This window comes from Garra rufa, chromosome 9 (genome assembly GCF_049309525.1).
Source record: "Garra rufa chromosome 9, GarRuf1.0, whole genome shotgun sequence".
NCBI lineage: Eukaryota > Metazoa > Chordata > Actinopteri > Cypriniformes > Cyprinidae > Garra > Garra rufa.
The window spans coordinates 4019756-4036068 of NC_133369.1; the positions used below are offsets into that span (position 1 = coordinate 4019756).

The window sequence follows — 16313 nt, forward strand, 5'->3', positions numbered from 1 at the left end:
AGTATTTTTTTTTAATTAAGATGTATACATCATCTGAAAGCTGAATAAACAGGCTTTCCATTGATGTTACGATAGGACACTATTTGGTCGAAATACAACTTATTTGAAAATCCAGAATCTGAGGTTGCAAAAAAAAAAAAAAAAAATCTAAATAATGAGAAAAACACCTTTAAAGTTGTCCAAAAGAAGTTCTTAGCAATGCATATCACTAATCAAAAATTAAGTTGATATATTTACAGTAGGAAATATACAAAATACCTTCATGGAACAAGATCTTTACTTAATATCCTCATGATTTTTGGCATAAAAGAAAAATCATTCAAGTGCACCATGCATCTGAAGCCTCACATTCATAAGCAATCTTTCATCATAACTTAAGATTTATCTCTCATATGTGGCTTTGAAATGGGGCTTAGTAGCGTCAGGATGAAGACTTACCCTTTCATTGCGATCGGCACAGAAGAGGCGCGTGTGGTGGCGTTTCTGCACCACTATGTACGTGATGCCAGGCTGGTACTCCTTCTCCAGACTGATACAGGCCTCTCGAATGGCCAGCAGCTCATAATACAACACCTGCTAGCACAAACACGTTCACGTTTTATTTTTAAATAAACAGGAAATGTTTTTATTAGTGATGGGCAATCCAAATAAATCCAGACCTGTCTAAACTGGCCCTCAGACACACCGTCCCTGTAGAAGATGATTCTGGTGGGTTTGTAGCGAGTGGACTTGTAGAACTGAATGAGTAACTCTCGCACCATCGAGGCCAAGTCCTGAATCACCTCCTGTCTGGGTCTCTGGACACGCACTGTGGCGCAGTACCTGCTGGGATGAGCGTCCATACTGCCCACCACCTTTATCCACACATACACACAAGAAATCATTCCATTACATAATGTTATGAAACATACATAACGTATGTGTTATATCATTCAGCCCAAAGCTATACTGACCGCTGCAATGGAGGGTTTCTTCCCGTCTCCTGCAGGAGGATGTGTCACATCCGCCCCCAGAAAGATGACTGGCTGCTGAAACACTGACGGCCTAAAAATAAAAAACACACACATATAAACACTACATTAGTTAAGAGTTCATGAGCCATATTTAACACCATCACAAACCAGCCATTAGCATTACAAAAACGTACAGATAATGTACTCACCCCACTTGTCATCTAAGATGTTCATGTCTCTCTTTCTTCAGTCGTAAAGAAATGGTGTTCTTTGAGGAAAACTTTTCAGGATTTCTCTCCATTTAATGGACTTCTATGGTGATAACCCATCGTTTTGCTAGATAAGACCCTTCTTTCCTCGCCTGTGATCGTTTAGAGCTCTTTGAAGCTGCATTTTGGAAGTTCAAACTCGGGGGCACCATAGATGTCCATTATATTGAGGGAAATCCTGAAATGTTTTCCTCAAAGAACATAATTTCCTTACGACTGAAGAAAGAAAGACATGAACATCTTGGGTGACCATGACAAGGGGGTAAGTACATTATCTGTACATTTTTGTTCTGAAAGTGAACTACTCCTTTAATACTGCGTTGGATGTGGTGTCTATGTCTGTTTGTAATATAGTCAATGAATCAGGGTTTCACAAAAGGGGGTTTATGAGTGATCTGCAGGGGTTTCATGAGTTTGATGAACAGCAAATAAATAATCAAATAGAGGGTAAAATAAAACCAGCACTACAGCAAAATAAAAGCCAAAGGATTTGAATTTTTAAAAGTTCTAAAAACTTTTAGACTAAAATAAGATTATAATTATCAAATGTACATTTTTCAAAATAATAGGCTACATTTCTTTATTTTTAAAGAGTTAAAGCTACTATATGTGATGCTGGACCACAAAACCAGTAATAAGGACCAGTCAATAGGATAATATTTGGCCAAGATACAACTATTTGAAAATCTGGAATCTGATGGTGCAAAAATAAAATAAAATTGAGTTCTATTGACAATCAGAAATTAAGTTTTGTTATATTTATGGTAGGAAATTTACAAAATATCTTAATGAAACATGATATTTACTTGAGAGTTTTAACATTGTAAAGCTAGGAATGAAATATTATAAGACATAAATATTAGTATTTTAACTTGTAGTCTAAATAAAATAATCAAATATTATTTTTTCAGGCTTCTATACAATAATAATAACCAGTATTCCACCTAAATAAAAGCTAGAGTATTAGAAATGTGTAGTCTAAAATAAATTTCCAATATAATTTCCAACAGTAATAGCTTATATTTTTGTCTTAATTTTAAAACTACTACTTAACAATAATACATTTTAATATTATTGTTATAAAAACAACAATAATAATAATAATAATAATAATTATTATTATTATTATTATTTTGTGTTATACAATATTTGGGCCAACAATAATAATAATAATAATAATAAACTTTTTTGTCCAAGGCATTCACTCCTATATATAAATAATAAAATAAAAACTATCAAAAACACTTGCTAAAAAAAGATTAAATATTTACCTGTTTGATCATGTGATCATTAACCGACATCATAGAACTGTGAACATGTAAATATGTTGTTAAATTATTTAAATGTTAACTAATATTTATTTGAAGCCCCTCTAAGGTTTAATGTCAAATAAGGTTGGGAATCAATGCAATGAATAATAATGATCGTTATTAGAATCTGCCTGTTTAAAAACAGCCAATCAGCAGAGCCGTTTATGTTCTGTCAATCAAAACAAGGCGGGCAAAGCAGTTACAAACCTTTGATGTGGCACCAGGATGTTGTTGATGCCGCCGAGTTTGACGTTGATTTTGAGGCAGAGGTTGGAGAGCGTCTGAGGGGAGGTTTTCACCACGTTCTTCACCTGAACACACTGAGTGGCCATTCCTAGAAGAGTGTCTCCAACACGCTTCACCTCCGCTGCACAAATCAAACGTGGGTTTATTAATCTGAAGGCATTTCTCAGGAGGGTGGCTCTGCATGCATGTGAGGCGTTCTTACCGTAGACAGGGGTTTTTCCAGGCAGGATGACGATGATGAGCTGCAGGCCAGAGTAGGTGTTCTTCAGGTGTCTGAACATGGGCTCCACGCTGTCGGCTCCCTGTGCGTACTTACAGAAACACGGCTGACCCTGGATCGGCATCCCGGCGTCCTTTGAGATCTTACGCAGCTGGTCGGTGAAACCCCTGTAGGGAGAAACATAATTCAAAAACTTATAAGGATGAAAAGTACTGCACTGGTGATTAGGGCCGCATGATTAATCAAAATAAAATGGAAATTGCGATATTGTTTACTGCAATAGTCAAATGACTAAGCCTGTGATTTAATTCAAGAAATATATGCACTGTGTGTTTTCAGAGTGAAGCACTGTATGTGCTCTTACCTCCTTGAGGTTTTACATTAAACTAAAGTTTGATGGTTTAACGTTTGAAAATAACATATTGCAATTTTACAGTTGCAATATAAAAGTATTAAATTAAAATAAAACTACAATATAATACAATTATTTTACTGAATACTATTTTTTTTTCTTTTACATTCAAGTATTTTAGTTTAATGTAGTTTTAATATATATATAGTTTTTTATTTATTATTATTATTTTTATTATTATTATTATTATTATTATGATCTGCAATAAATTAAAAAATATATATATTTAATGATAATAAAAATAATAATAAATATTTTATTATTACTATTATATATTATAATATGTTATAATTATATTATAATATAAAATTAATTACTATTAATATTTCTATTAATAATTTTCCTTAATTCCTGATTTATTTATACTGTAAAAATATCACATTAACTTTATTTTATTATTATTATGACTATTGTTTCTTAACTACTCAAATTTTTATTTTACAGTGAACTATCACAATAGCAACATTTCTTACTTATTATCATTCCTATTATTATTATTATTATATTTTTTCTTGAATACTCGTTTTATTTGAAAGTAAATTACAAAAGTAAGTTTTGTTTTTATTTACCATTTTCTATTTTTATTTTTATTATTATTATTATATTTTTCTTAACTACTCAAATGTTTATTTTCCAGTAAACTATTACAATAGTAACATTTACTATTGTTTTAATTTAGCTATTTTTATATTTTTATTATTTATTATTATTCCTTTTATAATTATTACTGTTATTATTATATTTTTCTTGAATACTCCTTTTTGTATGTGTTACGGAGTTATTACGAAAGTAATATATTATTATTATTATTATTTAATATTATATTTTCTTAACTACTCAAATTTTTATTTTACAGTGAACTACTTCAATTGTAATATTTCTTTTTTGCTTTAATTTAGCTATTTTTATTATTTATTATTATCATTATATTTTTCTTAAATATATATATTTTTATTTGACAGTTAATTACAAATGCAATGTTTTGTTTTTAATTACTATTTACTATTATTTTTATTATTATTATGAATATTATATATTTTACATTTTTAAAATATTTTTATTTATTTATTATTAAAATTATTATTTTATAGCCATGCTGATATTTATTGGCCAAATTGTGCAGCACTGGAAACAAGCACAGCAAACCTGGATTTTTCTTAAACCCAATTTTTAAAAAAAATCGCAATTGCAATTTTTAGCAAATTTAATTTTTTTCCCCCCAAAATTGTGACATCCTGGCACTTTTAAGAAAGTGGAAGAAAAGTATACCAATATTGAAAGTCCGTATGGCGTAGAGACTCACTTGAGTATCTCTTCTCTGCACTGTCTCTGTGTGGCGAAGCAGGCGATGGCCCACATCTTGATCTCCACGCCGGTGTGGAACTGTTTCCCTCTCATGTCCCAAACTCCATGGCTGGGTGTGGCCACAGTGCGGTTCTGTAACGACAGCTCACGGTTGATCTGCTGCACAGGACGTGTGAGAGCACAAACACAGCAGCACAAGGCTAACACTGATACTGACACCAAACATGAGAGGAACTCAAACAACTGTACAAGTACATTTCACACTTATAACAACAATAACACTTCACATTAACACTTAGAACCATATTTATACTCAGGGCCTAAAATTAACTTTTTGCCACTCCTGCCAATGGCCGGTGACGTGATTAAATTTACCAGCCAAAATTTATTTTTACCGGCGACAAGACTCTTTTTGCAAAAACAGGCTTCTACAATGACTAAACATGTTTACTAGGAATGCACTGAAATGAAAATTCGAAGGCGAAACCAAACAAAGTAAAACACTGGGCTGAAGGCCAATTACCAAATATGGTTTTTCGTTTTTTTCACCATGGCATAAATTAAATAGCCAAAATGTGCTTTTTATGGTTTTGTCTTGCTTTTCGAAGACAAAAAAATCAATTACAAAACAATTTTAAAATATTTACTTAACACTGAATATTTTTTTTTACATTCTAGTAGACATTACAGCCTACCAACAAAGAACAATTTAACTTAAAATTAATAAGTTAGTAAACTGATATTCTTTGGCCATTTTTAAGACCCCCTTTTTAAATCAGGCATCTGCTTTTGAAATTTTGTACAAATAAACGCAACCTTGCTGAGCAGAAAAGACTTCTTTTAAAACATTAGAAAATATTACAGGTCCCAATTTGAACACTATGTGTGAATGTTATAATAAATGCATTATTAAAGCTGTTGGAATGATTGTTTCCATTATTTTATTTTATTTGTTTTATAGAACAACAGTAAAATTACAATACATTTATTAATGTTTCACTTTAAAACCTGATGCCGATGAGCACGTATCTGACACATATCCGATTTTCTCCAAACTCTTTATGATTTAAGACTTAATAACAGATTTTTACTCGCATTCGGCGCTTGGCAAGTGTTCATTTTAGGCCCTTTTTATACTACATCATGAGTTAACATCGACTCTGATTCTCCTGTAGGGGTGGGCGATACGGCAAAAACATCATAGCATGATTTTTTTCAGAAATATCACGATTTACGATTTTATCATGATTCTTTGTCACGTTGGTTTTACTATTTTGCAAGTTGTCTGAGCAGTACAGCCAAACTAATTTCCCTGCTTTAAAACCAAAGCCTTAGATGGTAACAAAATATAAAATAAAAAGAATGGCGGCTGTTTAGTGGGTGAAGATAATAATCTTTAAATAAATAAAAAAAATGTATATTATGTGCATTTGTAACACATAGCCTATCTTTGTTATTTTTTTTTTTTTTAATAACAAAGATTGGCTACATGATACAAATACACATAATATACAAATAAAACAAACAGTGCTTTGATTTTCAGGTACAGCAGGTGTGTTTATCAAGAAACTGAAATAACAAATATAAAAATAAAACACTATAGGCATAAATTATCCATTGACTCTGAAGTTCTTCAGTCAAGAGCAGTGAGTGGATTTTTCTTTGTGTTTTGTTTTATTAGCATACCATCACCCAAATATGACTTACTTTTTGATGTAATCATGATTTACTCACTCATGTTTTTTTTAAAACATAAAACACGTTGAACATAAAACTTATTTTGAAGAATTTGGGTAACCAAACAGTTGCTAGGTCCCCAGTTCCATAGTATTTTATTTATTGTTCCCCGCTGACCAGCTACAGTTATCCACATTCTTTAAAATGTCTTCTTTTGTGCTCGGCACAAGAAATTTTAATAGAGGTTTGGGACAACATCTGAGTCAGGGCTCTATATTGTGACCATTTCACTCGCATTTGCGACTATGATAAAATATTGATGAGCATATTTGTGTTTGCGCTCAGGGGAGCTTCAAAGGTTTCTATGTGTTTTTGCAATGTTGAGTAATGTATCACACACATATCTCACAAATCCTTTCATAAACAAAGAGTAGAGACAATGTGTATTTAAGAGATTGATTATGTAGCATAGAGAGCTTCGTTAATTATAATAGAGCTTTGTGATATTGCGAACCAAGATGAGTGACAGCTTTTAATCATTTTTAAGGGAGTTTGTAAATGAGATATTGATTTAATACAACAGTTAAATAAACAAGAACTTATTATTAAGTGACTTACATTTTCTGACTACAACACTATTGCCCGATTTTGCTCTGTTTCATCGTCAAAAGTAGTCTGAAACAAGTCACAACTGAGCCGCTGCGCATCTCCATTCAAACAGCGGTGTTTCGTTTATGAATGAACGTGTGTTTTCTAGTGAAATGATTCAATTTCCCATTCATAAAGAGAAATGCTTTATTCCTGAATGAACCAGCCGTTCAAACGAATCAAATGAATGATATGATTCAGTAATTAAATCAGTGTCTTGCCGCCACCTGCTGGCAGATCTTTTTAGTTATTTAAATTTTAAATTTAAATATTTCTGTATTCAAAATTTCATTTTCAAAACATTAATCTCAACATTAACTTATGAATTTGATTGCACTCATGCCACCTCTGAGCCTCATTAAACATGAAATGGTTTAAAAAAATAAATAAAAAAAAAATCCCCTGTAAATCACTTTCAAATTTCACCTCGTAATGGGAAGGCTCCTCAAGTACTCCTAACAAGAAAAGTAAGCATAGAGCCCCGTGAGTGAGTAAACTTGGGGGAACTGTTCCTTTAAATGACAATCGACAGCATGTTTAGTTCTGTCGCTTTAAAGGAGTAGTTCACTTTCAGAACAACAATTTACAGATAATTTACTCACCCCCTTGTCATCCAAGATGGTTATGTCTTTTTTTCTTCAGTCGTCAAGAAATTATGTTTTTTGAGATAAACATTTCTGGAAATTTCTCCATATAATGGCCTTAAATGGTGCCCCAATTTTTAAATCTTCAATATGCCGTTAAAATGCAGTTTAAATGCAGCTTCAAATGGCTGTAAACGATCCCAGCCGACAAAGAAGGGTCTTGTCTACCGAAACGTTCGGTCATTTTCTTAGAAAAATATATTTTTATATACCTTTTAAGCACTGAAACTCGTCCGACAATAGGGCTTGTAGTGCGCGTTCGCAACTCTACGTACTCACGTCGAAAGGTCACGCGTGACGTATGCGAAACTACAGACCCAGTGTTTACAAAGCGAACTTGAGAAGAGAGAAGTGCAACGCAATCAAATACTCTTTAGCAACAAGGTACAACATAAAGTACAACGATGTGGGACGACTTTGAAGCTGGAGGAGCACATGAGATGGTGCAGATGAGCCGGAATACACAGACGATGAACTCTGTCAGAGGAAGAATACTGTGGCGGCGGCGGCGACGACACAAGCCTCGGGCAGACCGCGTTCAAACGAGACGAGATGGTGGTGCAAGTGTGGAAAATGCCAGCCATTTCTAACGGAGCAGGAATCTCAGTGCTGTCACGACTGGACCACATCTGTTCCACTGGAGCAGTGTTTCCCAAACTTTTTTTCTGGGGACCCACATTTTAAAGTCGATAAATCCTTGTGACCCAATAAACATTAAGCCCATATAGTTCATATATCACGAAGAGAATTTATGCATTAACAAAATATGTGTGACCATTTTTAAGGTCATGCTTCCACTTAACTATTTAAAAGAGATACAGATATTTGACAAAGCACCATTTTTTATTTATTTAAGTAAAATGCAGATTTGCAGAAAATGCCGTTTACCACAAACACAATATTTATCCGTTATTTTGATTTCAAATCCACAAGTGCTTTTTCAGCATTGTGATCCTCTTTTATCACAGTACACTAATACAGTAACAGACATTTTCACGTTTAAACTCAATAAAAACCAACATATTATTCAATGCACTTGACTTCTAGATTTGTATATTAAGTTGCTCAAGCAAGTTGCAACACATTTAAACACAACATAGGGAGGCTATAGCTTCCTTTTCTAATTGAAATTGGGCTATCAAAAAATATTTTAATTAAAACTTACCACAGACAGAAACAGTCGGCTCTCATGCTTTTCTTTCGCATTAAATCTTTATTAAAAACAATGCTTTAAAGAACTTTTCTGCCTGGACAAGTGCACGTATTATGTTGCCTTTTTCTTTAAAACGGCACTTTTCCTTATTTTAAACCTAGCCAAAAAGCCACGTGTTGACTGTGAAAAAGTGGACTTCATTTATATGCATTTATGGGACATTTTCGTGTCAATCCATGTTCATTTTTACAGCGAACAATGCGCTGTCACTTTAATTCAGCACATGCAGCGCTTGCAGCACAGCAAAAAATAGACTCTGCCGAAATGATCGCTGCTCCCCTGCAAACGCATTGCTTCTGGGACGCACTGCTGGACAGCAACCGCGTGCAGTGTGAACGCTCCAATCCGTTAACATGGGTGCGGAAAAAAATACGCAACGCATATGCACTGCAGACGGAGTATGAAACAGGCGATGCAGAGCGCAGCTAAAGAACAACAACAAAAAAAAGAAAGAAGAAGAAGAAAACAACGAGCTCCCTCGTGCGGCTAATAGGTGAACTACACATATAAATTTTAATCAAGAGTATATAGCGCACTGAAAAATAGTGCTCGACTTGGCGACCCATACAATATTTCCCGCGACCCGCCTTTGGGAATGACTGCACTAGAGTCTCGCGAACGTGCACTGCAAGCCCTAGTGCTGGACGAGTTTCAGTGCTTTTAAGGTATGAAGATGACCGAACGTTTCGGTAGACAAGACCCGTCTTCGTCGGCTGGGATTGTTTACAGCCATTTGAAGCTGCATTTAAACTGCATTTTGAAGATTAAAAAATCGGGGCACCATTTAAGTCCATTATATGGAGAAATTTCCAGATATGTTTATCTCAACAAACATAATTTCTTGACGACTGAAGAAAAAAAGACAAATATCTTGGATGACAAAGGGGGTGAGTAAATTATCTGTAAATTGTTGTTCTGAAAGTGAACTACTCCTTTAAGAGCTGCACGCATCTACTATCTACAGGCGTGCATCAGTTTTCTCTCAACTGTTCAGTTTCGCTTTAGACATAACCAACTGTGTTTATATGTAATCCTTGTGTGTTTTTGACAGTATCAGCGAATCAGACACGAAAGATAGCTTAGTCAAGTAACCAGGCGCTGTTTGACAGACTTTTAGTGCAGGTGCTTCAGGTGTAGTCATGAAGTGCATGTCGGAACCGGCAAGGCTTTTAAAACACATGCAAATAATGTACTTTTGTGATCGCAAATAAGTGCAGTGCCCCGTGAGTGAATGTATGTCGCTTTGTACAGTGTATTAAGAAGGAGGCACGCTGTAGCACGATACTATGATATTTTTTCAAAAGCAGATTGTGGAGACATTTGAATCAAAAATCGTCATATCGCACACCCCTATTATCCTATAACTTAAAAAGCATGTAAATGTAACAGACCAAATCAGACAAAACCAAAATTCAATCTCAGACTATACAGACAGCCTAACTTTTATTTTAAATGGTGCATACAAGTATCTAGAGACAAATCACTGCAAGCTTGTTTGTTTTGGGAGTTATTCCACACACGCACAACAACAGCAGCAGCGGTTAGGAGCCGTTAGTTCCTCAGGGAGACGAGCCGTTCATTCATTCAGACAGACAGACAGACAGACACAGAGAGATGTGGGTGATTGAAAGGAAGGGTACCATAAAGTGCTCTGTGCTCACCCTGCCCCCGTACTGCAGCATGGGCGCGGGCAACACGCGCCCCGTCACGTGGGCCATCTCGTCTCGAACCTTAAACTGGAACTCCTGCACAAACGGGTCTGCTTCATAGTTAGCGCTGCGCACCTGCAAACACACAGACAAACAGCTGCTGACACATTCTGCAAGAACAGAAATGAGTTTATAACCAGCTGACATGATTCTATTTTATTCTATTTACACATGATTTTATTTGCGTTAAATGTACTGTTTAATATGTAGTGCATTCTCTTTTTTATGCATTTTGATTTAATGCACCTAAATAAAACAAAACAGCATGCAACTTCACTTGTATGTTGCTTTTAATGTTACAGCTGTTTTTATTAATTATTTTATTACTTTTTCTGATGAAAACAACACAGTTCTGCTTGAAGACGCATGATTTGAAATATCATTCATGCATGTAGTGCAAACTGTGATTATAGGTTTTGTTCAGATTCCCAAACCAATTCCTAATGCATTGAATATGTAATAACAGTAAGACAGATGCTTACCTTTACAAGTAGCAATACGTATGTGTATATTAATGCTTTTATCTATTAGCAGTGTTGTTATTGTGAATTGAAACTATTTAAAATATGTAAAATATAATAAAATATAAATGTTAGGTGAAAAATTTCATCATAAACACAATTATACACACACATATACATGAAAGCCAACTAATAATAATAACACTAATTACTATAAGTTATAGTACTACAATTACTAAAACAAAAACTGAAATAATACATTTAAGATAAACATATTTTCATTAACTTATAATACAAATTTGTATATATTAATTTAATTGGCATTTATATATACTATAAGTTGAAGTACTACAATTAATAAAACTAAAATAAAAAATAAATTATCTAAACAGAACTTAAAAAAACCATAAGAAAAACGACAAAAGCACATAAACTTGAAAACCGAAAACTAAAACAAATTAAAATATTAATAAATGCTATTATGAAGTACTAAATGTCTAAAACTAAAATTAAAATTCAAAAAAAAAAAAAAAAAAAAATCATAAAAGCACAATCTTACAACTAAAATTAAAACTGAAAAAAAAAAGAATTAAAAAACGAATTAAAAATAATAATAAGTTGAAGTCTTAACATCACCAAAACTAAAATCGAAATAAAAAAGTAAATATAAAATAAAAGCTAACTAAAAATATTAATAAATACTAAAATCTATAATATTATACAAATAATACTAAAATGTGTTCCACTAAGTTCCAAAGTACAGCAAAAATTTAGAAATTTAGAAATATTTTTACTATTTAAAATAACTGTTTTCTATCTGAATATATTTTAAAATGTAATTCATTCCTGTGATTTCAAAGCTGAAATTTTAGCATCATTACTCCAGTCAGAAATCATTCTGATATTCCGATTTGCTGCTCAAAAAAACATTTGTATTATTATGTTGCTGAGCAAATTTTGTTTTTCAGGTTTCTTTGATAAATAAAACAGCATTTATCTGAAATAGATACTTTTGTAACATTATAAATGTGACCCTGGACCACAAAACCAGTCTTAAGTCGCTGGGGTTTGTTTGTAGCAATAGCCAAAAATACATTGCATGGGTCAAAATTTTTGATTTTTCTTTTATGCCAAAAATCATTGAGAACTTAAGTAAAGTTCATGTTCCATGAAGATTTTTTGTAAAATTCCTACTGTAAACATATCAAAATGTAATTTTTGATTTGTAATATGCATTGTTAAGAACCTAATTTGGACAACTTTAAAGGTGATTTTCTCAGTCTTTTTGATTTTTTTGCATCCTCAGATTTCTGATTTCAAATAGATGTATCTCAGTCAAAAATTGTCCGAACCTAACAAACCATACATCAATAGAAATCTTATTTATTGAGCTTTCATATGATGTATAAATCTCAGTTTTGTCAAATTTTACCTTATGACTGGTTTTGTGGGCCAGGGTCACAAATGTTTTATTATCACCTTTGATCAATTTAAAGCATTCATGCTAAATAATAGTATTCATTTCTATAATTTCTCATTTCTTTTATATCTACACACACATATATAGAGTGTACATTTCAGATCTTCAGCCAAAATTTAGCTTTGATCAGAGGAATAAATTACATTTTAAAATCTATTCAAATAGAAAAGAGTTATTCTTAAATAGTAAAAATATTTCACAATATTACCATTTTTGCTGTGCTTTAGATCAAATAAATGCAGGCTTAGTGAGCAGAAGAAACTTCTTTAAAAAACATTAAAATGGTAGTGTATGTACTTCCGTTAAATGGTCAAATTGTGGCTTTAATTAGCCAGTATTCAGTAAGAGCCTGAAATGAATAAACTCTCCTGAGACTGACTAAACAACGCAGGATGTTTGTCAGAAACGTTTCATGCAACGAGCTCAAGATATCCCAGCTCAGATCCTGCTGTACTTCGCAGTGCAAAAATACTCTCACCACGGTATTTTTAGCTCCGTCTCAAAGTGAGACTTTTTCGTTTCGGTACATTTTTTTGGCCTCGTCACTTGCATTCCTCCCACACTGCCTCTCCAATCCTGTTTGGGAGATTCTACATCTAAATGAAAAATCAGCCACGGCAACACAGATTCAGCGCCTGATTGGCTGTCATTTTAATAAGGTATAAAGAGCAGCAGCGCTTCAATCACGCTTTATCAGCTCAGACCTGTCGCAGCAGGAAGACTGTAAATCTGCAGGGAACGGGGTAAGGAGTTCACAAAGTGCTCTCGAGGAGAGATCGCAGCTAATCAGCTCACAATAAGGTCGTGGCTGACCTCCATTAACACAGACAGCACTCTGAACTCATTCAGATGGGCCGCACGGACAGCAGGAACATGACAGGACAGGTTTAAATACATAGATGATGTGGATGTGAATTATTATGCAATGGCTGTAGATTTTAAGGCCACTCACCAGTCTGCTGATCTCCTCCTGTCTGTCTGGTGCTGATCGCGCTGTGGCTTTGATCATGGTGGAGGTTTGATTATCTGTCAGTTTCTTGATGCACCGCTGCCCTGCTACAATATTGCACACCTACGAGACAGCATGAGAACTGGAGTTATTATAGTTAACTAATAATATAACACAATATAATACACACAAACAGTTCAAATTAATTAGAAAATTTCCTTTTTATATTTCAGATAGTTGCCAAAGCAACATTTGTCATTTTCATTTAGTATCACAAAAATTAATTACAACTAATCAATCAATAAAAAAACCTTTAAAACTTAAACAGCAAATTTAATTTTTTTTTATTTGGAATATAACAAAAACTATGAAAGTCATTTTTTAAAACCATAAAAAAAACTTCTAATATTTAAAAAAACAGTAAACTTTATTCCTAGTAAAATTTTACTTTAAGTTCACATTTAAGTACTAAAATAACTTTTTAAAAATGAATTTTAATAGTTGCATGTTGTCATTTTATTTAACTTATTTATTTAGTTGTTTGACAAACAACATGAAAATAAGACATGGATTTTATTATTATATTACCTTTGTTTACTTTTATTTTAGTTAAAGTTGTACTGATTTTGTTGTGTGTTGTCATTTTTATTTATTTAGCTTTTTAATATCTTAATTTTAGGCATTTTAGTACTTCCAAGTTAAACTAAATGAAAATGAGAAATGTTACTTTTATATTTTATTCTTATATTTTTTGTTTTTACTTTAATTGCAGTTAAAGTTGTAGTAATTTTATTGTGTGTTGTTATTTTCCATTTATTTTCTTACTTTAATGTTAGTTTTAGGTATTTTAGTATTTTCAAGGTAAACTAAAAGAAAAGGAGAAATGTTGCATTGGATTTTACTTTTATATTTTATTCTTATATATTTAGTCTTTACTATAATTTTAGTTAAATTCGTAGTAATTTTGTTGTGTGTTGTCATTTTTGATTCATTTGTTTATTATTTTTTTATATCTTAGTTTTAGGTATTTTTGTATTTTATTTTAAGCTAAATGAAAATATGAAATGCCTTGGATTTTACTTCTATATTTTTTTTGTTTTTACTTTAATTGTAGTTAAAGTTGTAGTAATTTTGTTGTGTGTTGTCATTTTTATTTATTTATTTATTTACTTACTTTTTTTAATATCTTAGTTTTAGGTATTTTAGTACTTCAAGTTAAGCTAAATTAAAATATGAAATGTTGCCTTGGATTTTACTTTTATATTTTCTTGTTTTAACTTTAATTTTATCTAAAGTTGTACTAATTTTGTTGTGTGTTGTCATTTTTCATTTATTTATTTACTTTAATATCTTAGTTTTAGGTATTTTAGTACTTCCAAGTTAAACTAAATGAAAATATGAAATGTTGCCTTGGTTTTTACTTTATTGAATTAAAGTTGTATTAGTTTTGTTGTGTGTTGTCATTTTCATTTTATTTATTTTACTTTTTAATGTCTTAGTTTTAGGTATTTTAGTACTTCAAGTTAAAGTAAATGAAAATAAGAAATGTTGCCTCGGATTGTTCTTTTAGATTTTTTGTTTTTACTTTATTTAATTAAAAGTTGTAGTAATTTTGTTGTGTGTTATCATTTTTATTTATTTATTTACTTTTTTAATATCTTAGTTTTAGTTTTTTTAGTACTTTACGTTAAACTTAATTAAAAGAAGAAATGTTGCCTCGGATTTTACTTTTATATTTTTATATTTTGTTTTTAACAAAATTACTACAACTTTAACTAAAATTGAAAAATAAATTTAAAAATATATATAAAAATATCCAAAAATCCCAAAGATAAATATGACAAAAACACACAACATAATTGCTAAAACTGTACCTAAAAGTAAAGTAACCCCACAAAAAAAATAAAGAAAAAAATACACACAAAAAAAACTAATTTAAAATACTTACAAAAACTATAACAGTAAATTAAAGTCATTCTAAAATAACAGCGGTCATAAAAGAGAATGTGTAGATGTCAGGACTGACCTCCAGAGGCAGGTAGGTGTGTTTCTGCTCCTGGCCCACCTGTAGGCAGGGCAGGTGGGGGTATTTGAGCTGCAGGTTGTACTTCTCTCTGAAATACTGAGCTACTGTTCGTTCTACAGTTTGGCCGTTCTCCAACTGCAAAGGGAACCTAGATGGAGCCAAGGAACATGAATTAACAACAAACCACCACTAGAGGACATCAACGAGTTAAACTGCTTACTTGTGTTTAGAAAGCATAGCAGTACACTGCTCTTACTATTTCTATAGTATGTACAGGGGTTGGACAAAAAAACTGAAACACCTGGTTTTAGACCACAGTTAGTATGGTGTTGGGCCTCCTTTTTTTGGCCAATAGAGCATTTCGTCTTTGGAATTGTCATATACAAGTCCTGCACAGTTGCCAAAGGCATTTTGAGCCATTCTCCTCTTGCAGATCAGGGGTCAGGTCACTACATGATACTGGTGTAGGAAAATGTTATCTGACTCGCTCCTCCAAAACACCCCAAAGTGGCACAATAATATTCAGATCTGGTGACTATGCATGCCATGGGAGATGTCCAACTTCACTTTTCTTGTTCATAAGACCACTCTGTGGGGTTGGACAATGAAACTGAAACACTGGCCAATATAATGTTGGAGGTTTCATGGCTATATTTTTGCAGCCTGGTGGCCAATCTTCACTGACTGCACATTCCACCAGTAAGAACAGGTGTGAACGTTGACTATGTGCACCCAATGGTTCAGACATTGTACTCTGAAGGTGGTACCATGTATCAGGATGATAATGCACC

The 16313-nt window shown here is 32.7% G+C and overlaps 1 protein-coding gene across 1 annotated transcript in view; it reads right to left on the bottom strand.

Annotated features, from left to right (window-relative positions):
* Positions 1 to 16313, bottom strand: part of LOC141342489 (protein argonaute-3-like) — a 55865-nt gene that overhangs the window by 10446 nt on the left and 29106 nt on the right. The window contains exons 5-13 of the mRNA XM_073846946.1: positions 15523 to 15670; positions 13500 to 13619; positions 10559 to 10681; positions 4714 to 4874; positions 2981 to 3165; positions 2740 to 2899; positions 954 to 1044; positions 660 to 854; positions 439 to 573 (exon numbers count right to left, since the gene is read on the bottom strand). Of these exons, the coding sequence (XP_073703047.1) occupies positions 439 to 573; positions 660 to 854; positions 954 to 1044; positions 2740 to 2899; positions 2981 to 3165; positions 4714 to 4874; positions 10559 to 10681; positions 13500 to 13619; positions 15523 to 15670 (1318 nt within the window). The remainder of the gene's footprint in view (positions 1 to 438; positions 574 to 659; positions 855 to 953; positions 1045 to 2739; positions 2900 to 2980; positions 3166 to 4713; positions 4875 to 10558; positions 10682 to 13499; positions 13620 to 15522; positions 15671 to 16313) is intronic.